A 26,701-nucleotide genomic window follows, 5' to 3' on the forward strand; every position below is an offset into this window, starting at 1 on the left:
CTGGAATTAAAAGCAATTTTTGTGTTACTAAGTGTTTTACATGTTCCACCTTCAGCTTATCTTCCTTCCTCTGGACCCTCAGCAGAGAAGCTACGTATGACAAAGCACTCCATCCTTCAGAGAGTAAACCAAGTCCTATAATTATGCATCCCACAGTATCCTCATTTTATAACTGGCACTGCTACCTAATTCTCCATCATCATCTTAAGGTTTTTAAACTAAAGAATCAGTTTCACAGGATATGTCAGGTTGGTTGTTTGGTTTTGGCTTCTCCCCCCACCAGTAAGCATCACTGCCATAGAACCAGCATAATTCAGAACACACTTTTTTCCTCAGATTCTGTTGGGGTGGCTAAGTATCTTTATGCTAATATTCAGCACACAGCATCGCACATTTCTTTTTCAATTGTCAAGTCAGAATCTCCATCTTTCCAACAAGAAAATTCACTTGTCATCAGGATTTGAGACACTCAAGTACAACAAACATTTACAATGCAAATTTGTAATAAAATTACAATAATAAAAATAATTTAGGAATTAATTTTGTTGGTTCGGTGATGTGTCTTCATGTCTCCTTAACTAAAATGGAGGTAGATTTCTGTAATTCATAGCTTTCATCTGTGCTGGACTACACATACAAGGCAAGTATTCACTTGAAAATTGTTTCCAGAGCTACAAAAGCCCATCTCCAGAATTCTGTCAAAATGATTAAGAAATTGCATTTACAGAGTCTTGCTGTTCTGAACTACTCATGAACTAGTCTTATCTTTCCAGCTCTAATGCTAACATATTAGAAGATACCACATTTGCCCCTTGTGTTATATGATGAACGTGTTCCGACACAATCATGCTGCTTTAGGAACGTTAGTTCCTTTTTCACGTTTGCATTCCTGAAGAAGATTTCATTAGAGCACCAAGCAGCAGTTTCTCAAAGACAACTTGCCAGAACTTCTAATCTCTTTCAAACAGGAGTCAGTTGTCCCCCATATGAGAAGCTGGGGAGTATGAGCTCAGGACCCATACACATAAACCAAACTAAATACTGTATTTGAAGCAAATCAGCTTTTGAGTCTTAGGCTATTCAGCTGCAGACCTACAAGCCCACCTGCTAAATATATTACAAGTTGAACGTAAAAGCATGCAAGTCAGCCATTAGAGTGGGCTCAGTAACTGGGAAAGTCATCAGGCTTACATAAGCCATACACTCAGACCAGAAGCTAACTGCGTGTACTGCACTTTATTTCACAACTTGCAGCTGACAGGAGCTTTTATAGACAGCTCATAAACACCAAGAATATATTAAAAACACTTATAAAATGCAAACACCTTCAAGAACATCCAGTTAAGGACTTTTGCTAAAACAAGCCCTGCGTTTTCTTTGAAAAAGTCAAGCCCATTTACCTGCCCTCCAGATTTTTAGACTTAAGTTGTTCTTCACCTTCCTGTATCTGTTCTTCTAGAACTTTTATCTTGGCTTCCCTCTGCTCAGGAGTTTCCTGCCCAAAGAGCTTGCTGGTCATCCCTTTCAGGGAGAACGTTCTCACAGTCTACAAAAAACAAAGACACTCGAGGTTTGGGATTCCTGAGCACAACCACAAGACATTATGTGACTTTTCACCAGCATTTGGTCTTATTCTTATTAGCAGCTTTTTTTTTTTTTGCTTTAACTTCCATTTTGTGAATTAAATTTTCATTAATTTGATGGGTAGCTATGGGAGGTTTGATGGCTTGCATTAGACCGAGCAAAGTCGGGAGGAAGTAATCTGACATTCAAACTTTAAGACTGGTCTGTGGACTGGACCATAAGTGAGTCTTTCCACGGATACAGATAACCTTTCAGAGCAATTTTCCCACTGAAGTAGGAAAGAAACTAAGTCTTGTGTTCTGTATGAGAAAGAAAAGCCATAAATTAGTTCCGTATAGAACATCAATAGACCCAACCGCAATACTAAAAATTCTAAACATTTAAGTTACCACTTTCAAATTATGTTTTAAGTTATGTTATCTTCCAGACACAAAAGGGACTAACACCACGTATCAGTAACTAGCACCTTTCAAAAGGCAGAGGAAGCCTTTCAGAATTCCCAGTGTTTTGATCTTTAGCGTAGAGTTGTTTGTGTTATTCTGCCTCAGGTCATATTTCCTGCAACCCTTTACTTGCTCAGTATTCAATAAAAGAAGTCTGGCACAAACAGTTTATGTCACCAAGATACTTTAAACCTCAGATGCCTACAGTTCATATAACATCACTTCTCATAAGCAGCAGCCAGCTTGTTAGTGCCATTTAAATGTCATTCCAAGTAACTTGGCTCAAATAAAAAATAAATTAAAAAAAAAAAAAAAAGAGGCATCTTGGAGAAGAAAGTGGAAAAAGACTCACTCCTGTTGCCAGCTCCTCACACTGCTGTTTCTTAGATGTTAGGTCCTGTGCAGCCATTTCCAAGTCATATTGCATTAGTTCGTGTTTTCTGCAAACTGCCCTGAAAAGTAACGAAAGATCTGTCACACCGTACTTTGTTTTGCTACGTTTTCCTCCACTTAAACTTTACAAATGGCATCATGGTTTTTCTTTTGGCAGGCAGTACATTCAGTTATTTATCGAGCTCAAATTCAACAGCCTTATCACACAATGCATAACTCGGCAAATGCTGTAGTTAAGCAAGCAAGTTCTTAGTACAGCAGCATTCTGATTCTCTTGAGGCTCATTCCAAGACACTCTCAGCAATACAAGCCCTACTGCCTACTTAAGGACACCACTGTAAAACAGTTTTATTCAAACTACATTACAGAAAAATCACAACAATAACAAAAGGTGCCTGGAGATGGTACCTGTCACTGCAGCAATGTATCAGTCAATCATAAAATTCTTCACATTTTATTTTTTAAACAATGAAACAAGAAACCGTGCTCCTAGATTCATACAGTGCCTTTCATCTGGAAAAAGAGAAGAGTTTCCTCTGACCACCTGCAGTAAGTCCCAGTCCTGTGTGGGCTGACGATGCTACATCCGTACTCCAATGCCGGATGCACATTCGTCTCCCAGGAGAGGCTGCTAGTGCTCTGGGTTCCCACACAGCAGCCATCACACTCGCCAGCCCAATCCTCTACAGCATTACTGGACCTCTCCAAGAGGTTCAGAGCCAGCCAATGGACAGCACACTAGTTTTAGGCACAATCTTACAGCATAAAGCAATATACTTTTGTATTCATGCTTGTAAGGGAGGACTGCCCTTATTATAAAGGCTAACTTCAAAAAAACCCACCACAAACAAAAAAGTCAGGATTTAGATGCACAATATTGTACAGCAGATGAAAGTTACATAGGGCACTTTGAAACTTGCTGGAGTTTGCAATGGCTGTAGCTGTTCTGTTAAGCCTATCTCATTTGAACCGTGAAGCTTTCAGCACTTTGGGGTACCTACACCAGAAGTCAAGGCAACAGATTAACCAGAGGAATAAACAGCATTACCTTCCAGAGCATACCAACTTTAACATTTCTTTCATTTCACTATTGATCAGCTCAGTTCTAATTTGTATTGCTACCCACATGGCAATCAAATACAAGTAAGCAAAATAAAATGTGACAAGACGGAGATCCCACAACATTGAAATTTCCACTTCTCTGAGAACAGAAGAGAATACCAAACTAATTTCGACATAACCACAATGTTAGAGGAAAGGACTACAGCTTCCATTTGAGCCATACGCTTCTGTACATACCGTAGTGCTTCTGCGTAGAAGAGATATTCTTTCAGCTGATCTGCGTAATGTTCCTCTTCTTCCAATATGTCGTCAATAGAAGCTGCATATCTGGTAAAAGACAGCCGTGGTTAAATATAAAGTTCTTTAATTTAACCTTTAAGGACTACACATACAGGAACAAGGGAGGACACCTGTTTGACAGAAACTCCAGAGTAAGAGTGACAACCACTTCCAAAAAAGGGTTTTCCTTTGTTTCTAATTAAACTCCAAATCAGCTAATGTAAATGTTCCTGCAGACCCGTTTGTTTGGTTGTTACTACGAGTCTTTTCACAAGTACAAAATCTATCCTAAGTTTTTGTTGAAGATGAAGCAGTTTTTCCTTACGTGAAAGAAAAACAATTTATACCTTTTCTTCAGGGGGCTGTCAATAGGCAGTGCACAAGGCAGGAGAGGCGTGCAGAAGAAATCCTGCAAGGCTTAATGCATTAAGGCACAGGAACATGAAACATTGTATCTTCTGAAAAGCAAAGAGGCTGCTTTCATTGTTCTTCATTCAGCCTGAGTATGACAGAACTCACAGTGGTGCTCTGAACACCATGACATTAAGTCCTTCAGTTCCTTGAAAGTCTGTTGCTTTGCCTGCTGTGTAAGTCAGGCATATCAATTCAGATCAACGAGAAGCTGAAACCTTCCTTTTATGGAGAAATCCAAGTACAAGGGCTTGGGCTAACTCTGCAGCTCTTGCATTCAGTTAAAAGCTTTGCCATTTAGGCTAATGTCCCCTAAAAATGGCAAAATGCACTTTTTCTAGTTTATATTGCTTTTTGGACAATTCAAGATGACCATGCTTTGATACATTTGCAGGGGAAGACGCACAGCTAAGAGGTAACTGCACATCTCACTTGGCACAGTGGCAGAAATAGGATGCCACCGCAGCCCACATGCCAACGGAGATAACCGAAGGAATGAGATCCCATCACAAATGCCTTCATCTATTCTGCTAACTCTGTCTGGATTCTCAAGCATGTTGCAATCCCTTGCATAGATGCAGGCTCTCTGAAGCAAGCATATGTCCATGCTTGTATAGTCATGAGCACAATGTGACCCAAATGTCAATTACAGCACCTCCAGGCTTTGAATTTTTGCAAGGTCTTTGGATTTGTCCCTCTCTCCAGAAGTGGCAGTGTCCCAAGCTGAAACTGAACTGGTAACATAACCTGGAGGAGAACAAGAAATCCATCCTGCAAGCTCCAAAAGTGACAACAAGGTCACTTAAGAGTCCTGGGAATCTGAGAGAGGTACTCCTGCTGGAATTTATCATTCCCTCAGGCCTGCTCAGTGGGGCATGCAAACTAAGGCTCCTCAAAGTGGGAGCAGCTACTTGCAAGACAACTAGAAAAATGGGAAGACCAAGGAAGAGCTGTAGGCATGCCAGTTTGTTCATCAATCTTATGTTTGCAAGCAAGATGAGTTGTTTTGATGCTCCATGAAATCAGACATGGCACATCCAGGAAAAGCCTTACCAAGGCTATTGCTGATAAATAGGCATAACATACGAAGTGACCAGCAACAGCAGATCAGTTTAAGTAGAAGGGATAAAAATTGGCAGAACAAGAATTCACATTATGAATCAAAGGAACAAGTCCAAACTGTTGAAAAATATACTTGTTCTGAAAAAATCCTGCAGCCATCCAGGTCATGAGTGACCTTACCCTCTCTATTTTTAAGTTCTGAAGTGCAATAATTTTTAGTATAGTGGTTAGCTTTCTCAAGGCAGCAGATGGCCCACATTTCAGTTTCAAGTAAGTTCAAGTTTAGAGCAGTGCTGGAGTTCATCTGTGTTAGAACATCTCTCCAAAAATGAAACGAAAAATGCACTAAACAGAAATCTACCTTACCTAGACAGGGTTTTCATAATGACACTTAAGTTTGATTCGGGGGGGGGGGGGGGGGGGGGGGGGAAGGCGGAAGTAGTAAGACAAGCTGTATTACTGACTTCCTAAGCTGAAGTTTAACTACTGGTTTGTCCTAAACAGATAGGTAAACGAGGGAAAGTCTTAAGGAAAAACACTGCAGTAAGTTCTAAAGGTACCTAACATGTTCCCATTTCATGGGAATCGTCAACTAAACCTCTGCTTTAGTTTAGACTGATTCCACCTGCAGTGACAGTCTAGTTCATACAGAGATAAAGGGTCACTCATTAATAGCATAAAGGACAGAAGTCAAAGGTCTGGCATTTTTTTCTTTCATCTTTTAAATGCTAGAATTACAGCCATTCACTTGAGCTCTCAGCATACTCTGTTGTTTTCTATCAAGCCTCATCCTGTTATACAGCACACACCCAGAGAACCTTTGGGATGCCTTCTCCAAATATTAAGCGGTTTTAGATCATACCAAAGAATAACAACTCAAAAGTTTAAATAAACATCTAGTAAAGACTACAGCATATGGGGTAGATAGAGAATAATTAAATTAGGCTTGAAGTTTAACATCTATATTAGGCAGCCTTCCTGAAGTCGCTTTCTGTTGCAAACTCCTGCCTAATGTTATGGGAAAGGTAACTGGACTGGTAAATTATACTTCCAAGAGATCAGAGATATGAACCTTTCTGGTAGGAGACCACATGGGTCACTGAATGAGTTCCTGGATCTCACAGCTGCTGCTTCTTGCTTGCTTGTCACTAGAAGATTATTGTTGCACAAGAGTGCCGGAGCAGAAGAGATGACAGACAACGAATGCTACCTCGGACTTCATGCAGTGCTTAAAGTTACCCAGCAACTCCCTGCCATTACTCCGGATCTTTAACCCTAACTGTGTTGCAAACAGAAATACTAAACATCTTGGATGTGTGGAAAGGGTTCAGCCTCCTGACTTAGAAGTGAGACCCTCTTCTTCTAGTGGATTACACGTTTCTAGGTGTTAGACATCTTAGCGTGGTGTATCTGAACCACCGAAAACCTACTTGTGCCTCCTTAACTCCTCTACATTATACCATGTTTTCATAATCTCTTCAATTTCTGCATATTGCAGTAGCTGCTTAACATTGTATGCAGCTCTACTTCAATTATTTTATTCTGAAAGCAGAATGCATTCTCCATTTCTTTATTCTCTCCAGAGCCCTCCACCTAAAAAAAAAATAAATATAGCTTGCTTTAGGTGCAGTCCACCATGTTACTCAAAACACAGAAGTGTGAACAGATTATTCAGAGGGGTTCAAATTCTTAAAGATCTGATAAAAACAGAGTTATTCTGAAGAAGCTGAAGGCAGAGTTTGGCATGTCCCTTCAAACCCTTCCACATGACAAGGCAGTAGTCAAACCACCGACAACCACCAGGTAGTAGCAAATATGTAAATCTGCACTGCAAACTAAACCAGATAAAGTGTAACTTGTGTGGAAGTAAAGTTATCAGTAAACGTATTGTGCAAAGAAGTGTCAAACAGCTTCCACCTCCTGCTGGAGTTGTTACTTATCTGCACCGCACAATTACAGAAGAGCAATCAGAGTGATGAGAAATTAGTTTCACTTACTATATATGACTACCTGAAAAGCAGAAAGCACTAGCCTACAGTATCACTTCTGAGAGCACTCTGAAGTGCTAGACTCTTATTTTGAAGGCTGTGCTTCATGGACTCTGCCAAGAAGATGCAAAGAGGGAGGATTCTCTGCTTTATTACATCCAGTCAGTATTGGTTTCAAGAATCCATTGCAGTTTTGGTGTTCATTAATTAAATTTCTTAACTCTCTGTAATTAAGCCCAAATCTGTGTACCATCACTGCATGGTACAAAACGCTGCTATCAAAACCAAACAGATCTCATCAGGTCTGCAGTACATTAAAGTTGTATTCCACCAGTTGCTGGCATAGAAGCTTAAATGAAAAACTGGAAGAATTCCAAACACTTCTACAATTTCAAAATAATAATAAAAAAAGAAACCCCTCTGGTTCTCCTGAGACTTTTTGAGCTACTTAATACAGTACATGGATGCTAGAATTGCGCCCGCATCCAAATCACAGAAACACTGTATACCTAAAAACAAAGCACCCCCAACTTTCTCTACTTGTATGTACTTTGGGGTTGAGGGAAAAGAGAGGAAAGAGGGAGAGTTCTACATCTGGCTTACATCAAACTATCAGATATTCAGTCAGTACTTACACATCCATGTGGTGGCCAGCACTCTGCAACCCATCCCCCATCTCCTTTTCTATTGCACTCCACTCACTGTAGGAAAAACAAACGAGAAACATCACACATGAAGGGTAAGGGAAGTTAATAAGCTGCATCCTGTATATAGTTTCTTTCCAGGTGACACCTGAATGGAAACTGCCTCAAAGTTAGACTTGGCCAAACTGTTTTCTTTCTCTAAGGAGCAACACTGACAATGTGGCCAGGCTATTTACAGCACTGTTAAACAATTGTCCCTGACACCTAAACTCATCCTTACAAATATACTTAGTTTGGGATTGGCTCTGAGCAGAAAAAAAGAGTCTTGTTTAAATAGCTAAAATTCAATTTAAGGAAAGCACACACACAAAAAAGCCCACCAGAAAATCCTAAACCCTAGTACCTAAAATAAAGGGGGCGGGGGAACGCACATGCAGAGTGGGGACAGGACAGGACAGGGATGACAGGACATAAAGGAACTCTATAACAGAATTACAGACTTGACTCTAACATGCTCATCACGAGGAAGCTAAGCTTTCCAGACTTGCAACATATCAGACTGAAGCCTCTCATTCAAAACCCCAAAAGGTAGGATTTGACATTTGCAAGCATTTTACTGCTCCTGAAACTGTTTGTTGTATGTTGTTTTCTGTCTATATAGTAGACTGCCGTTTAGTTCTATTCATTAAAAAAAAAAAATCAAATTACAACTGTCTCATTACTGTAACTACCTATTCACATTAGGGAGATCATTTAGATAAAGAAGGAAATAGAGCTACAATAAAGATAGCATGAGACTTGTTCTGGCCACCCATGCATGTACACTGCAATTTTAATTGCGTTCTCAGCTTTGTGAAACCTTACGAGATTTCTTAGTTACAAGAATTACACCCACAACTCTTTACAATAAAAAAGAAGAGGGTCCCCCTATATTTCACATAATTTATGTCTAAAGCATCTATACTGTCCTTCATTTTTTCATAAACATTCCACTCTGCTGATGTTGACATTTGTTTGTCTTTGTGTTATTACAGAACTACACCTAATTTCATTTTAAAACCCCCAATGAGAAAGACATCTGCAATCCATTAACCCAGAGAATTAAATTTAGCACTTGAACAGTGTGTAGAAGCAGGAGGTTTCCCTTAACCAGAAGTTTAGATTCTTTAATTCTCCAGCGAGATGGAAAACTTGAGCATGTAATTCACTCATATAAATCAAAAAAAGATTGGCAAATTCACTTTAAAAAGGTACAAACATTGGATATAGTTGTTGATTTTTAACTATTACAAGGACCTAAAAGCTTTTCAAAGACAACTGCATGAAAATAGGTAGTACATTACTTTCTGAAGAAACAGAATGCCAACACAACAGCAAAAGCCCCCAAGATCTGGGATACAAAACAAAGAGCTAAAGTTTTCCACTAGAGACTAAGCTCAGCAGATCCAGAGATCGCTATATCCAACACAGAAATCTCATCAGTACTGCAATATAAAGTTTTTCAAGGTAGATATTGAAACATTTCTGATACACTTCAACAGCATAACAACATAACCAACAAGTTCCCTTTTCCCTCCCCACATCTTCTCTAAGTATACATTTAAAAACTGGATGAACTCTTACCTGAATACTCTTCCATAGTTGCCATGGACTTTATAGACACCATAAAGCCGGTCTGCTACCCTCTAAAATATTTTAGAGTCAGGTTTTGGTTATCAATGTTAAATGAAATCACTTTGTGAAAACTCATGTACAAGCTTCAAGCTAAAGCCTTAATGTTTTTACACAGGTAAACAAGATTAAGCCTAAGTCTAATCTAAGTAATTACTGAAGAAAAAAAATAAACAGCATTAACTCTTTGAAGACTGAAGTCATAATCAAGGCTATATTGAAAAGTAACGTTTCAAGTCTTTCTTTGGAAGCACTCATTTACAAGATATGCCTAAGGAGATCACAAATAACCAAGTTACCTTCAGTTTTTGATAACTAGATGTAAGGCATCCTTTACCCAAATAATGCCAAAGTTATATACTCACTTGCTTATTTAACATAAAGATGGCAAGACAAAAGTCCATCCTGACATCAAAATTGTCAGGAAACCTTGAGTAAAAATTCTAAAAAAGTGACTTGATTTTTCCACGCAGCTTGGTGAAATGAAGGAGAGGAAATGAACTATCTGTTGCAGAACTTATTGCTCAAGTTAGGTATGTCATTTCAGCTGTTTGGAGAGTCAGCACTACAACGCTGGCAACAACCTCAGGAGAAAAGACCACATATACGCTCTGAAGCATTACTTGTAATCCAGATAATGCCCTTGTAATTGTGATGTACCAATGAATGAGACTGAAGATCTGTAAGAGTTGTGTTACTGGTCTGTCAAAGCAGTAAAAAAGAAACATGAGCAAGTTGCCCATGAGATCTCACACACAGAGCTCTGAGAAAAAGGCAGTCAGTAGAACACCAGTGATTAATCCTCTCAAGAACCTCAGCTCAACAGGGCTATCCATTACCATCCTCTCTGCTGCACAGTTCCCATCAAAAATTGAATCCATGTTGAACATACTAAAAAGCAGTATCATGCTCTCATTACTGGAACTGTAATTTGCTACTTCCTTTTGGTGACTTTAAAGAAAAATCTTCCATTCTCAACCCATAGAGCATCTTGATGCATAATATAGTTGTTCTCATCATTAAAAAGAACACTACTCATTACAGATCGAAGATCAAGCCAAAAAAAAAAAGCAAGAGTGTGCCGGGAAGCATACAGGATTCATACTGCGAGCTCTGGAAAACAGTGTTATATGTCTGACCAGAAAACAGTGTTTTGGGGCCCTTCCCAGCCCAAACATCAAGCAAAAGCAATTTGTCTGCCGAGTAGAGAGAAGCAGACATCCCGATCCTCTTTAAAGACCTCCCTCTGATATGTGACCATCACAGGAGAGGGCAGATTAGCAACGTGCATGCATTCATTCATTTCTCTGATGACTGTCAAACTCAACCCTCATATTTGGAACTCTTTCCCCTCCAAACCTGTACAAAGCCAGCACGCCCCCCTTGCCATCTGCTGCCCCCAGAGCTGGACTCCCTCAAGCAAAACTGCCCTTATTCTAGAACACTCATACCAGTTCTCTTGACTAAACAAGAAATACTGCCTTATAAATAAATTATACTATTTGTCACGACACACATGGGAAATACTTACAGCTCTGACTCGCAGAAGGTGTGATATGACAGACTGCAGTTCATCGCTATAGTGTTTTAGCTCAGTAAATCTCCTGGGAGCAGGAAACAGATAGTACATCATTAGCCATCATGAAAGCAAGCTTTCACAGAATGCAAGATAGAGCCACAATGCTACAGCCAGTGAGACAGAGCCTGGATTATGTTGAAATGGAATTAGCTGAAGACTCCTAAAGAAATGACTGCAGAGTAATTTCCTTAAAGCAAATATCCCAACACTTGCATGAGTGTGCTGTTGGGGTTGGTTTTTTTTACATGCAAATGTTGAATGTTCAGATCAATGTAAGAGATAAAATTTTATGAAATAGAATTAGTTAGCTGAAATTACTACATCGTTGTGTTTTGGGGTTTTTAACTGGGTTTTATAAACACAAGCATTAGAGCACAGGAAAGGTTCAAATAAGTACAAAACCAAAAGCTGCTGAACCATGCTTCTTAATAGAGATGTTCACATTTCTGACCTGACAAAGACACTTTACTTTCAAGCTGCCATCAAGCCCGTTTTTGAGTACAGCCTTTCAGGAGTTCAAGGAAGCATTCACAATTATCACAATTTCTCCAAGGCTAAGACATACAGTAAATGTAACTAGTTACGTATGAAACCCTGTAGAGACCTGTACCTGCACAGGAGTCGCACACAGCTAAAAGCCATCAAATCATTACATCTTAACAGGGTACCAGTCAGGTAACCCATTGCAAGTGATCATATGCACACTGCTGGCCTGCCACTACTGAAGGAAAGAGGCATTTTATGAGCCACCCTGGTTAAGTCTTGGTGGTGTTTTATGCTGATACATTTAGCGCATGCCAATGACAAAGGTGAATCAGTTGCCACAGTTTTGCTAGTGACAGGTAACCAATAAAGCCACAGCAACAGCCACTTCTGTATATATAAACCCTCTCTACCACACACAAGTCTATAATCATAACCTACTTTGGTACAAAAGAATGTATTTAATCCAGATGGGAAGCCAGAAACAGCTTTACCTAAATTACTGAACAGTGATCCGAGAATAAACACAACTAGAATTAAGGAATGGGAAACTAAGATTAGCCTTCCACACTGATATTGAAACATTAAAAACAAACCCACACAACCTTTATCCCTTCTCCCACAACAGAGCACACAGTCAGGCTTTGTATTTCAGAATAGCTTGTACCCAAGAGGTCTTATTGAAATGAGTCAGATCACTTGTTTTGGGTGACTAAGTATGAAATTCCAGGGTTTTTCCATTTAACACCTCTTCTTCCCCTGCCAGGAAGTCTTCTACTAAAAAAATTCTCATCTTTACATTCAGGAAGTAGAAGTTTTATTACCATTTCTAGTATTTTTGATCTCCAAGAAGCATCTTTTATAAGATTACGACACACAGGGTTAAAGTACATAAAAAGATTTAAAAGCCAGCAGAGAAACTGTATGGGAAAAATAAATGTAGTCATTGATCTGCACAGTGGGGTTTAGAGAGCAATCTTTTCAGTTTACACTTTATAAAATATGCACCAGGGCTGCATGTCAGACAGCTGCAGACACATACAGTGAAGATATTTGAAATAATTGAACTAAAAACAAAAGATTAAAAAGCATGCCTTCAGCTCAGGAAGACTCCCCTTTCCATTCCAGAAATTTATAATGAAAAGATTTATTTATCCTGTTTTGTGGCAAGAAAGCTTTTACAAATGCTGTACTCCCTGAAGGCAAGAGTCAGGAACCTAAGAGGACTTGCAGTATCCTGGACTCCAGCAGCAATACATCTTCACCCATGCCAAGTTCTACTCCATTAAAAAAATAAAGTAATAATTTTTAAAAATTAGTACTTCAGAACCAAGCTGTCATCTTTTTATTGTCTCAGAAAAGCATAAACCAAAGCAATGCTATGTTTTGCCAGTCTTCTGTGAAAGCGGAAGTTACATATATAATTTTTCAGGAAAAAATGTTTAAGAGACTGGTGGTGTTGCAGATTAAAGGTTTCTTTCCCAAGTATCTGCTCAAGTCCTATTCATTGCTCATGTAAAAAAAAAAAATTACAAACTGAGTTTTGTAAGGCACACGAAGGGAAGTTTACTTTCCAGTGCATCGTAACAGTAGAAGTGTGAAACAAGACACAGTTCTAGCACTCAGTAACTGAGGCTTTTTTAACTAGCACTCTTCATTTAGTTTTACTGTTCTGCAACATTGCTAGTTCAAATATTTAACTGAGCCGTTACGTAAAATTTCAGATGTAAATGAAGAACAGATCAGGTCACATTTCTGTAGGAACACCACCAGGCTTCTTCTCAAAAATATCTTTTAGGATAATGGCAAAGCAGAAAGTTTCATTTACAGTAGACAGCATTTCAATATGAATTCTTTACTTTGTGCATTTTACCTGGCAGTACTCCTCCCTACATCATGGAGGGCAGCATCATTTTCCTGTTTTGTGATAGGTGTTACAAGAACAAGCCACTCATCTGAGTAGCCAGATTTAAAAAAAAAAAAAAGCACTACTTTTAAAAAAAACAAATCAAAACAGATCTGCCTTAGGAAAGGATTTAGTGTTTTCTAAAAAAAAAAAAAAATCTTTCACCAAGAAGAAAACTATTGTTTTGATTAAAGCACAGAAAGAAAACCAAAGGATGGGTGCCATGAGGCCAAATCAGAGAGGTCTGCAGTAGATAGAAATTTACCGCTGAGTACCAGAATACCATATTTTTATTGTAATTCCACCACTAGGTATTAATTGCTTCCCACAGGGGGAGGTTTAGTTTTCAGTCTACATTTGAACTCCTCGAGCAGCAGCGTTTCAGCTGTTTAAAGCTCTTCATGTTGCTCTACAGCGTCACAAGGCAATCCAGACCAGGAGTTACAGCTGTTCTTCACCTGAACCCTTCCTGGTCCAGGAACCTGAAAGCCTACACTCCACACAGCAGTCAGATTTTTTTTTCAGCAAGGTGAGCATGCTGAACCCACTTTACCACCAGTCACACAAGCACCAAAGGCAATACATGAGGGGCAAGGCATCAGATTCCAGGCTGCTCAAGAGTAAGTGCGCCAGGTAGAGCAAGGCACTGCTCCTCCTGTTAAGAGCCACACATGCTATACTGAAAGGCTTTCCTTGAATTAAAAAAAAAAACCAAACAAAAAAACAAAACACTAAAAACCACACCACAATATTCATCAGTTATTTATTACACAACTTGTACCTAAAAGTTCAATTTGGAAGCTATATAGCTGGCAGAATACAACAGAAAACATGTGCCATATCTCTTAAGTGCTGCGAAGTCTCTACTGAGACTTGGGGACTGTTTTTGTTACAAGCCCTTCCTCAAGTTTTTCTTGTATTCACTCCTTTTCTGCTTTTTACTGAGCCACATGTCCCAACAGCTTTGCTTTCTAAAACATTAAGTTACCTTGAAAGATAACAGCACTCCCTCATCTGAGCCTTAACCAGTCTTGCCCACCCATGCCTATAGCCAGGCTACTGGCAAACTTTCCCTGCTATGAAAGCAAGAAAAGCTAACTCCTACTAGACACAAAGACAACCGAGGATGAAGCCTTCAAATAGGCCAGTTTCACCTTAAGATACTGAGACAATTGCTTTTGATCTCATTAGTGAATGTTATCTTTTACATTAAAACCTAGCCAAAAGCTTCCTTGCTGCCACAGAAGGCTGTAAAAGCAAGTGTAATAAAAAAGGAGGAACTGGACCAGTTCACAGATAAGTCTATAAGGAGGTTCAGCAAGATATGTACTCTCTAATACCCTTAACACAATACCCATAGATGCTAAGGAAGTACAAAGGGAACAGACAACAGAAAGCAGTCAGGCACATGGGCTCTCCTAAATAGCATCTCCTATTGCCACTGTTGGAGAGCAGATGAACCCAGAAGGGCACTTCATACAGGTCTCCACTAATAGATGACAAACAGCAGGATCTCTTGACCCTACTGCCGCACACCAATGTTTCCAACTACTTCCAACTCTCATTTTACCCTTCTCACAGCACCTGGGGTGTGATGAACCTCCCACTATATACCCAGTCAATTCTGACTAGCTTTTTCATCCAGAAGATTGCTCCAATGTCTGTCCCAGAGCTTCCTAAATTGCAACAGAGCTGAACTGACCTCTGGATTTCCAAAAGCATCTGTGGAAATTGGCAGCTTGAAGATAACTATGAACTGCAACACCAGGGTGCACGCATCCAGAACTGTACACTAGCAGATTTTTGGAAAGACCTACTATCAATCTGTATTCTGTTCACACTTGGAAATATTTCTTTGCAAACAAATATTAAGAGGTTCTTTTTCTGGGTCTGGGATTTTTCTTTTGTCCCTTCCTTTTAATCTAGCTAAAATGAAAGACTCATTTTGCATATAGTGATGGCATTTTTCTGAGTGTTTCCTGCTTCTTGAAACAGGATTTATCAAACCTTTTCACACTACCTCCTTACTGGGCTTCTGTTAAGACTTGAAGTGCAGAAATATAATTTTTCTTTTCTGAATTTGTAATAAGGAGATAGAATATTCTGTCATCTGAAGTTACATTTGTAACTGAAAAAGGGAAAGGGAGGGAAGAAGGATGTGGAATCTTACTTGTCTGGGTTTTTCACTCTGAATGTTGCATTAAGAGCTTTTAATCTGGAATCTGCCTGAAAAAAGGGGAAAAAAAAAGCTTTGTTAATTTAATGCAATTAAATTTCAGTGACAAAAAAAAAGTCTCAGCCTTCTGGCAGCACCATTAGAAAAAAATACTGCCTTCCTGGCATATTTAAAACTTCAAACATTGAACAAGTTGATGCTAGCTGCCCTGTACATCAGATTTTTTAATAAAAAAACCCAAAAAACCTAAGTTGTTTTTGTGAACTAGGATGTAAACAGTATCCACAAAAATTAAACTGGTATAATCCAAATCCCACAAAAACAGTCCCTTCTTAAAATGTTACACAAATCATGGAGTTAAGATACACAACCCTGCATTCTTTTTAGATGAAGCAATTAGGTAACATAAGACCATATGGACAAACTATTTTATATTTTTCAAACCAAATAAGACCAGTGGTAGAGTGACCTCTATATGCTCTTTATTACTAGGAACAACTCCCCAGTGAAATCAAAATCTTATATATGGTGTTCTCTTATTTTATGACTTGCTTTACAGAAAATATGTAATTTGTATATCAGAATAGACCCATTTCTAATGCAACGTTCCTTTTCTGTAACAGAGCATATACAACTCTCTACAGAATAAAGTTTAATACCTAATTAAAAAGGTAATTGGCAACTTTACTTTTTGAGATGCTGGTTTACAGACGACTGCAACAGCACTACGGAGCCTAAGGAGGTGGGGGCTTTTTTTCAGTTTAGTTGAACATTAAACTGTGCAATGGATATTTACTCTTAGTAAGACACCAACAGAGATGAGATATCCCAGCCTCCTCCACAGAGGTCCCACATCACCACAAGTTTTCATTTCTATATGGCACTTCACATACAGCTCACTCAGAGCTCATCTATACTGCATGAAAACTCCAACTCTGGGAAAATGGCTTTCGATCAAAACATCCCTCGATCCAGTGAAAGAAAAAGAAACACACATGTTTTGTGAGGTATACAGATTTACTATAGCATAGTCTTTTAGCTAACAGACTGTGCCACAACTGCTAGCAGTAAGTTACCTCAGCAGTATTTGTTAGTGCTGGTATATGACACAGGAATATTTCGTACAGTTACAGCCAACTCAGAGCTTAAAGAGCTATTTTGAATTTGACAGTGAAGGAAATTGTTTTCCCAACCAAGAAGAGAATCCTTACTTTAGGGCCCTTGCAATAACTTCTACAGATGAGACAAGTCTAGTCTGAGACTGTTTCATCTGCCACTGCACTGGGGCTGAGCAGAAGACACCCATATTTGGAGTATCACTGCAAGTTCCTTTCACCTGGAACCACCTCCATATCTGGAGGACACTTAGAAGGGCATTCGAATGGAGGGAAAAGCAGCTTCTTTCTTGCAAGTAGGATGCGAGGTACTGATGGAAATCTTGCTAGCTTCTGCTGTCCTCCTTCTAATCACCAAACCACCAATACATACTCCACAAACCAAAAAGTGAATGAAACCTGCAAGACTAAGACTGACTGACAGCGGAAGAAAACAGGCTGTTTGTCACTGCTATGTATGGTGGTCCTCTAAGAATATCTTGCAAAGGGAAGACAAAGCCAGCATGGGGAAGCATGTCCAAGATAGCACAAGGAACACAAAACACTGCAGTAACTCAAAGTCCCAGCCTTTATGTGTATTCAGAGCACTCCAGAGGCTTGCGTGGCCTTGGACCTCCATAGCTGTATCCCAACGAGACCTTACACAAGCCAGTTAGATTTCAGGTCATTCAGATGCACCTACACATACTCCTCATGCATCCTCTCACAGTACAACCACCTAGGTACTGTGACATTAAATCAGAGTCCTTTCCTCTAAGTAACTATTTCACAGAATACTGTAATTACGTTCAAACAGCAGGCACTGAAGCCATTCAGGTTTGTTGGGAGAGCATACACATTCAACAGATTTACACTTGAAAAGGATCACTTCCTACATTACAGTTACAGGGCAAGTTTTTGCCTTTCGTTACAGACAGATGTAGTGCTCTGAAGGAAGAGTTCAGTAAGTATACAAGCACTGTCAGGCAGGAACCAAGATCCTGCCAATGCTCAACTGTCTAAGTAGGATTATTTCCTTCTTGCTGTTAACAGCACAGTAACTCCCACACACCACTTTTGAGCACTCGCACCACAGAGTTATGCTTTTAGAAACACGTCTGTCCAGTCTTAAACTTGATGTAAGAATAATATACACAAGCATTTTAGAGATGAACTCCCCATCAAAATGAGGCACAGTTGAGGAGTTTTCAGACAGTTAATTCCTACTATGATCCTATAATCATTTAAGTAAACTAAAGAGAGGGGAATTTTCTCCTTCCTAAAGGAAGGGTTAAAATCCCAAGTGACAAATCCCTTAAAGAGCAAAATTAAGTGCTGGGGGTGAGAGGGAGGAAAGGCATGATTTAATGATACAATTGGCAGAGTAAACAAAGTCTCCAACATCAACATTCAACTATAACATGCTACACTGCACTAATGCCTAATTTAAAGTTTAGTTAGCCTGGTTCAAACCCTCTGGGACAAGAGACACTTCCTGCTTTAATGCATCAGCAGCATGTAAACTAGTGGTCTGATTCTAGTTTAAGCCATATAGTGAATAGAGGTTTGTCCACCAGTGTAGTGCTAAGTAACTTCCGATCTTGAGAGGTTTCTACTTCAGATGTTGAATAAAGCAAAGATGCTTTTTCCAGGCTTTTGCAAAACATTTTTCTTTCCTACGGAAACAGAGACTGTAAAAGGAAAACTATACACACAACTAAATATAGCAGGAAAACAGAACTTGCTCATCTCTCTATTAGTCTACAGTATGGTTTCAGGTAGGCAAGTATTCTCAGGATTCTGCTGTGAGTTTTCTTTCATATACACACCATTGTGTGCACTCCTGAACATACCCTGCCACTACACACTTTCTGAACTTCTGTGAGTGTAAGCTGAAAAAGATGTGTTGACCAGGAAAAGACAACTTGACAGCTTTACATTTTTTGCATTATGAATACTAGCAGCATGCAAGCCCTACCCATGATAGAAGCACTGTCAACTTAATCAACAATTAAGTGTCAGTACCAAAGCCCTTTGGACGCTGAAAATAAGAGCACCAGTGATTTCCTTTAGCTCTCACTATTCAGAATAACTCTTCATAATCCACCTAGTTTTCAGTTGTGATTTCATGAGTGTTGATCACATTACAACAAAACAAAAGCTCAGTATTTGTCCCCATATAGTAACTTTTCCAGATGCAACCCAGCAATCTATCAGCTTCTCATGGATTCTTGCTTGTACAGACACACATCCTCTGATCTTTTATTCCTGCAAGTCTTCCACCAGTCTACCCAGCCACAAACTTGCTGATGTCACTGGGGATCGTACTACTTCAAGACACATTCTGTTAAACAGTTAAGGGGCACCAAATTGATCTGTCTTAGTCCCCTCCAGCAACCTATCCTTGTAAGAAAAGTCCTACAATTCAGACCCCTTTGCTTACTTTTTTTGTTGTTGACACTTTGCATCACTTACCAAACTAAATCCAACACCTATCAACCTAAACTGACAACATACAAAAGCACTGCTATGGGCTTAAGTTAGTTCATTTTAAAGCTCGTAAGGATCATAACTCTACATTACTAGCAGAATTACAAGGTTGAGCATCAAACATAGGCACATATTAACAAGCCTGCTAGAGAACCTAACAACTGGTCTTACCTATTACGTTCTAGGAACACCACTATTTTTTTGTAGTTACAAGTATACATAAAGCAATGTCTTTAACTCATTCTAACAGCAAACAGACTTTCATAAACAGCCTAAAATATTTTGCTGGAGTATTTCTGTGTCACAGCACTCATGAGACAAACAATTACAATAATTACCTTTAACTGAAATCCAGTCTCATTCACCATTTCTTTCCATCCACCTTCCTAAAAATACAGGAAAACAACATCAGTTAGAGTGATTTAAGTGCCACAACTTTTCCAAGTCCCTGTATCAGAAGAGCTTTTTCAGGACGCCTGGGTTCTGCCTCAGCTACCCTTCCCACATCTTTTCAAGAATCTGGGTTAAGAATAACATGCCATTATGTTGTGCTTACACGCTAACCTCCCCAAAAAAGCTCTTTCCTTTACTACTCAGTTACTCTATTCTATTAACTGGGGGAAGAAGCCCCACAGCTCTGCCTGAAGTGGCTTAACCCTTCAGAAAGGATAGTTATCTATTGCCTATTAGATTATCAGCAGCACCAAGGACCTTTGCAGCCTGAGGCAGAGAGTATACAGAGAACATACAGGTGACAACTGTTTACAGTGCACACGCAGTCATCTTGCTCATGTGTAGCAATTGGTCATCCCTTGTTTCCAGTTCCCACACACTGGTTCATCTACATACTGTATTGTGCTGCTCAGCCCGCTATTTGGTAATTTCTCAAAGCACAGAAAAAAAAAAAAGAAAATCTAACATCCAACATGAACACTGCACAATGCAATGCTTTAGCTGACAATTTGATCACAAATTTGGTGATAACATGTTGTACCGGTTTTGGACCGCGACACTTATGAATGGCTTGCAATTCAAACCACAAAGCTAAAGAAGCCATGGATATCCAAACAGTGAATTGGAAGCCAGTACTGCCTCTGCAGCCAGCAGTATCACATGCTAACTATTTCAGCTTTAGTCCTAGGGAAGCCTTCCCAATCACCACACATTAAGTTACCAATATGCTGTTCCAAAGAGGTGGAAATTCTCTCTCATAAGCCTTAAAACTAGACTGGAAAAAAGTCATTAGAAGGCCAATTGTACAACTGCAGTGGGCTGTTAAGAAGCTTTTAGACGGACAAGCCTTTTCCACCTCAAGCTTACTCATGTTGTCTATCCTTCTTCCAGGCACAGAATAAGCTATGGGTCAATGGGAGGGAAGAGCAAAAGGACATTATCTTAAGTAAATAATCACTAAAGAAAGTACTTAAAAAGCACACCGCTTTACTATACCTGTGTTAAAAATGAATAAAAGATTTTGTCTTGGCAAAGAACAGGATGTGAAGCCACACGTAACAAGAAGTTTTCCAAACCAATTCTTCTTCTTTCCACAAAATCTGGATCCATATTATCTGCTGATAGCTTATGCCAAACAAAGTCAGCCTATTTAAACAGAAGAGTGTTAATAGTAAATAAGGAACAAAAAATACAAAGCAAGCTGCAGCTTCAGCTTCCTTACCCTTTTTTCTGGCAAAGGTGGAACAACAATATGTGGATAGGTAACTGACAAATAATTCCTCAACAACTCAAATTCACTGTAACGTCGCCACAGGGAGTCCACTGGGGCACACTGTCCCTCACTCTGGGACTCAACAACTCTGAAAGATAAACCAGCAGATTTGAGCATTACTAAGCTATCGCCTTCTCCCTCATACCATCAGTACAATTATAGCAAAGACCCTAAAAAGTTACCCAGTAAATGATCACTACATAACTTGCCCATAATTTTAAAATGGTTACTTTAGATTAAGTATGTAAACAAGAATTTTTTTATAATTTCTGCCTGATAGCACCCAAATTTTTTTAGGAACACAGGAAAAGTCAACACATTTCCATCACACCACAACCAGGTAGGTGACAGTCAAGTAAATAGTAACACAAGTGACTTCGTTCACATCAATGCTGAATTAAGACATATTTCTCTTGGAACAGTGTTAGGCTCCAAGCCAGCACGATTTCATGAGCAGCTGAAGGATAAGAGTGTATTACAAGAAAGAATTTACTACTCAACAGGAAAGTCTTCACTTCAGAGGATAAAAATTGTCTTGCCTGCAACAGCTAGAAAAGTTAAAAATATAAGTTTAAAAATATTAAGAAACTTTAAAGGATATTTTTAGAAAAACAGCAAATTTCAAAGCACTTTTTTTTGTTCAGTGTGGTATCTTTTTATATTTAAGGACTAAGGACATGTAGGCTAATAAACTAGCTGAAGACAAGAGTAAACAGGTAAGCTGATACAAAATTGATGCATCTGAAAAATTTGTTGAAAACTTTAAAGCCAACATCACCTAGCAAGTTATTAAAAGATTTTACCTTGCTATAAAAGGAGAAATCATGGAATATTACATGACTGAGAAGTAATACAAAAACTTGAAAAAATAATACTTCATACAAGACATTTAAAGCAACAGAAATGCTTTGCAATATTGTGAAGCAAGCATCAGAGATCAGCAACGCTTCTTGGCAGTTAACATCTGCAAGAGAATTCAGACAAGGCACTTAACAGAAACCAGTGAAGTCTGTATCTACCTTAGCTCTTATATTAAGTGACTAATTAGCATACAAAGCACTGGCATTATTACAGTATTAATTGTGTTACAAGATTATCACAGATTAGTTGATGTTAGAAGGGACCTCTGCACATCCATAGTACAACTCCCTTGCTCAAAGCCACATCCAGTTGTGTTTTGAGTATCTCCAAGGACAAAGATTCCACCACTACACTGGGCAACCTGTTCCCATGTTTGACCACCCTCACAGCAAAGAGGTCTTCTTACATTTAAATAGAATTTCCTATATTTTAGTTTGTGGCTGCTGCCTCTTGTTCTCTCTCTGTATATCAGAGTCTGACTCCATCTTCTTCACCTCCCCCACCAAGTATTGATACACATTGATACACATTGATCCCCTGAGCTGTCTCTTTGGGAAGCTGAACAATCCTCTCTCTCTCAGACTCTCCCTGCACATTAGACACTCCACAGCCCGTAATCATCTTCATGGACCTTCACTGGACTTGTTTCGGTATGTCCACATCCTTCTTGTGCTGCAGAGCCCAGAAGTGGTATGGTAAGTTATGAACCACAAGTACTTACTCACACAGTACTCAGAACAGGTTAACCATCTTATTTTTTCCAGCAGAACTCAGACTATACAGTTCTTGAATTCATAAGAACTTTCTGGAGTAAAGTTTTTTAAAAATCTAAATAGCACAAAAATTACTGACTTTAAGCTAGTCTTAACCTGTAAGGTTGGATTTCTAATGAACTTACTGAAAAACAAACAATCCCACTCCAGAGAGACCCCAATTATTTGATACTCTTAAAACAAAATATAAAAAGCCTTTGTCATCCATTTCTGAACTCACATTAGAGAGGAACACTTGATATATCCTCCAGTTTAAAAAAAACAAAAAAAGCATGGTTACATCTTGAGGTTGATTTAATACCAAATTACGCAAAAGGATTTTTTTTAAGAGTAAGACAGAACATGTCCTGAATATCTATCCTTACTTTGTAGAAAGAACATTTATTCCAGGTGACCGAATTTGTAGAAAAAAAAATGGACAAGGAACAAGAAAAGGATGTATTCATAATCATTCAACATGAACTGCTGCAGATTAAAACTGTTTGAGACTTACTTAAAAAAGATGAGCACACTGCTGGCAGCCGCTAAATCACACTGCCAACACCCCACAGCATTCTTCCCTACTGGAGTATTTTTATTCAATAAAGTTGCAACTGCAGGAGTTCTGAAGAGGGTAAGCTCAGGTTAGCACTGGGCTGAGAGGCGGTGGAGAACTCCTCCCTACACAAACACTGCACAATTTAAACTTCAGGAACACTCCAGCTAAAAGCAGGTATCCAGTGATAGTACTATTGCAGAGTTGGAGGTAAATGTATATAGATAAAGAATTAAGCTACTATGCCCTGGAAGATTAGTTGTTCAGTTGAAAGCTGAAGGCACAAACCTCACTTTTCTAGAAGCAAAACTCTCAGCAGGGTCTGGTACACAATCTGGCCATTCAAGACGCTCACATAAAAGTACTTCAGAACTAGGGATCCTTTTAATCTCCAGCTTGAGCAGCTATCAACAGATGCACTGACTCAGACCACAGGTTTCAAGAGCACTACTTCTGCATGGGTTATCATCAAACCTTAAGCAAGGCTGCCACCATCAATACATTATAGGTTTATGTAGACCCTCAGAACATACTGCACAAATCAACATGACTAGGGAGACAAGAAAAACACAGACCAGGATTGCCCCAAGAACCTAGCCACATCCCAGGAGAACCCATCTGTGCTGCAGATATAGATGCTGCTGCACCAGTAGGAAGACACGAGAGACTCACCTAGAGCTTGGAAGCACTGCACAGAAAAAAGCAGACTGCAGCCATCCTTACTCTAAAGGCAGGAAGATTACAGATCTCAGATCTGGAACAAGGAGTTCTCCATAACAGAATGGATGTTCTATCAGACCAGAAAAAGAGGAAGGAAAAAAAACCCAAAAAACCCTGCAGGATGCATTTGGTCCATTGCTATTAAATGCCTCTGTCACTCCTATGCATCACTATTTCCTGGCCACAGCAAATACAACCCTGGGATTGGCACAGGAGTTGTGTTTAACTAGCTCTTCTTTCCAATTTTGATTTTTCTGCAATAGGAGAGTTACATTAAAAAAAAATATGAAACTGAAGTTTATGACTGACTGCATCACCTCATAACTAGAGGCAGGCTAGGTGTGCACACACTACAGACAGTTTATGGCAGCCTAACACACTTCAGACATACAGTAGCGTTACAGAGACTGAAGATGTTACCACCAAAGATAAACTGCAAGAAGAACAATTCACTGTTTTTTAAAATATCATTCTTACTTTTCTTGTCAATATGAGCCCCTAAGGAAAAGCACGCTCACTGCAATTATTTTATCTCCACAACTTATTCTATGGGCTTATACTGCCACGGGCAATGACAAACAGTTTTCGGCCTCCTGAATATGAAGGACTTTGAATATGAAGTTCATTTGGCCATTCATTTCAACACAGCATGTACTTAGGTGTTGCCTTCTGCCTCTAACCCAAGCAATTCCCAGTGCAGTGCAAGTCTGAACTTCTATTTATCACTTTCTGAGTAACCTATAACATTGATGAGGTCAGCACAGAGAAGAATGAAAAGGGGTTTATCTTAACTTTCACGTAAGTTTCTGGTCCAAACATTCCTACTCCATTTTCAAGTGCACTTCTGTAGAAATACAGCTTCACAAGATGTTAGAAAAGAACTATCCCAAATTTTGGTAGCACGCATTTCTAAGTGGCTCGATACAGCACTTGTATCAAATACAATTACAGTAATATACGTTAGTAGTACAAAGTTAGGCAGCTTGTCTTCCATAGCTGATCTGTCTTAACTCATTCTGCTCTATTCCTACACTCACACATTTTTGCCAAGTCAGTTTCATCATGTAAAAGTTGACCTGTATTTTTCTCAGAACTCCCAATTCCTGCCATCAAGAGAGCCACATTACCATTTAATAAGTTTCAACAGTTTTAACACCACAAATGTGAGGAAAGAACTAAAGAATAGTGCTCTGCTACTAACTAACAGAAGAAAAAGAACTTCAATCAAAAAGAATGTCTTTAGAAATTTAAAAGTGACTTCACAGATTAAAACCTGTTTGGTGAACTACATGTACTCCTGTAGTATGGATTACAGGTTAAAAGAGAATGAACTTATACTTCATGTTCCTGTCCTACCAATACTGTAGGAAGGCAAACACACCAGGAGGATCATCACATATTTTAAAAGTGTAGCAGACCATTTATCATTTGTAAGGGTTCAGGTCCACACACCATCAGTAAGCTGTCACTATAAAAGACCAGTCTTCTGACAAGAGAATGTTCCAGTGTAAATTATGCTCCTAATGCTTCATGACTGTTTTACAGAGTTAATTACAAACTAGCAGCAACAAAGACCATGTGGAGCCGTACCTGCAAAAAATTTCTCAACATGCCTGCTATATCAGCTTCGTATTTGCCAGAATTAACAAGAACACAGCAGTTCTTTAAAAAAAACAAAAACCACAATAATCAGAGCAGTAACATCTCAGTCCACACACACAAATACCAAGCAGAAAATTAAATAGGAATCAAAATTTTTTAAAATGTCACTTAGGACTGTAGGACTTCAGCAGGAAAACCACAGCTTTACAGCCACCTGGTCCTACATCAGAACAAACCACTACTATTCCACAATGGAAATACAGGCACCCTGTTACTTGAAGTTTTATGTCCACAAGGGGCCTCAAAAACCCAAGGAGGAAGGAAGCTGACTGCCAGATCAGATCATGCCACTCACCACATCTTCACTGCCCACACTGAAGAAACTAAGGAAGTTTACTAGATCTAAAGCCTACTGTCAGTTTACTCTGATCTGTGGACAACAGGCTAGGCTGATCAAGCTTCACAACCCTTATGAGGGACACACAAGCCTCACATTATACCCTGAAGAAGACTACTAAATTACTACCTAGAGAACCTTGAAGGCCAAACCTGCCTGTGTAGTTTGTTTGTTTTTTTAAAATAGACAGCATCCGATAGAAACCTTCTCAACACAGTCTGTGTTAAGAAGCCTGACATTACTTCTCTTCTCCAATCATACTTATCTCTTTTATTCTAATATGCATTTGTTCTCGCTGTCCTAGAAGTGTGAATGCTGCCTTTTTGTGGCTGCAGTTGTTGCTTCTATCTCCATTATAATAGAGATCTTGCTTTGCATGAAAAGCAGTTGAGAGACAACAGGTAAAGGGAGCATAAATATGACAGCAAAACAAGCAGGTACACACTTGTCCAGAAAAATGTCTGGATGTTCTTGCCCAACACTCCAACGCAAAAAGCTGCACCCTAACAGCTGTGCCTCAGCAAGAAGCCTCACCATGCTGCCCCTTCCTGCAGGATGGAAATCCCTGCTGCCTCTGCCACTAGCAGCACCTGCTTTAGTCACTTTTTTTTTCTCCCCAACAGGCTGTGAAACTTCAGCTTAGTGACTTCTAAGCTTTCTTAGTGACCAGTGGGGAAAGACAACATTTCAAGAAGGCAGCTATGTTGTGCCCACAACAAAGACGTAATGCTTTTTAAATTGCCCCACTGCAATAAATTTGAGACACATTTTGAAATTATTAACACTAGTTCAAGATTCCCCCTTACATCCAGGCTTTGATAA

General features: G+C 39.2%; 1 protein-coding gene across 1 annotated transcript in view; it reads right to left on the bottom strand.

Annotated features, from left to right (window-relative positions):
- SNX4 (sorting nexin 4) overlaps nucleotides 1–26,701 on the bottom strand; it is a 35,240-nt gene that overhangs the window by 2,377 nt on the left and 6,162 nt on the right. The window contains 10 exon segments of the mRNA XM_055812436.1: nucleotides 1,401–1,546; nucleotides 2,380–2,479; nucleotides 3,720–3,809; nucleotides 7,858–7,923; nucleotides 9,490–9,551; nucleotides 11,069–11,141; nucleotides 15,676–15,731; nucleotides 19,604–19,651; nucleotides 20,715–20,864; nucleotides 20,941–21,079. Of these exon segments, the coding sequence (XP_055668411.1) occupies nucleotides 1,401–1,546; nucleotides 2,380–2,479; nucleotides 3,720–3,809; nucleotides 7,858–7,923; nucleotides 9,490–9,551; nucleotides 11,069–11,141; nucleotides 15,676–15,731; nucleotides 19,604–19,651; nucleotides 20,715–20,864; nucleotides 20,941–21,079 (930 nt within the window).

This window comes from Falco peregrinus, chromosome 8, assembly GCF_023634155.1.
Source record: "Falco peregrinus isolate bFalPer1 chromosome 8, bFalPer1.pri, whole genome shotgun sequence".
Classification (NCBI taxonomy): domain Eukaryota; kingdom Metazoa; phylum Chordata; class Aves; order Falconiformes; family Falconidae; genus Falco; species Falco peregrinus.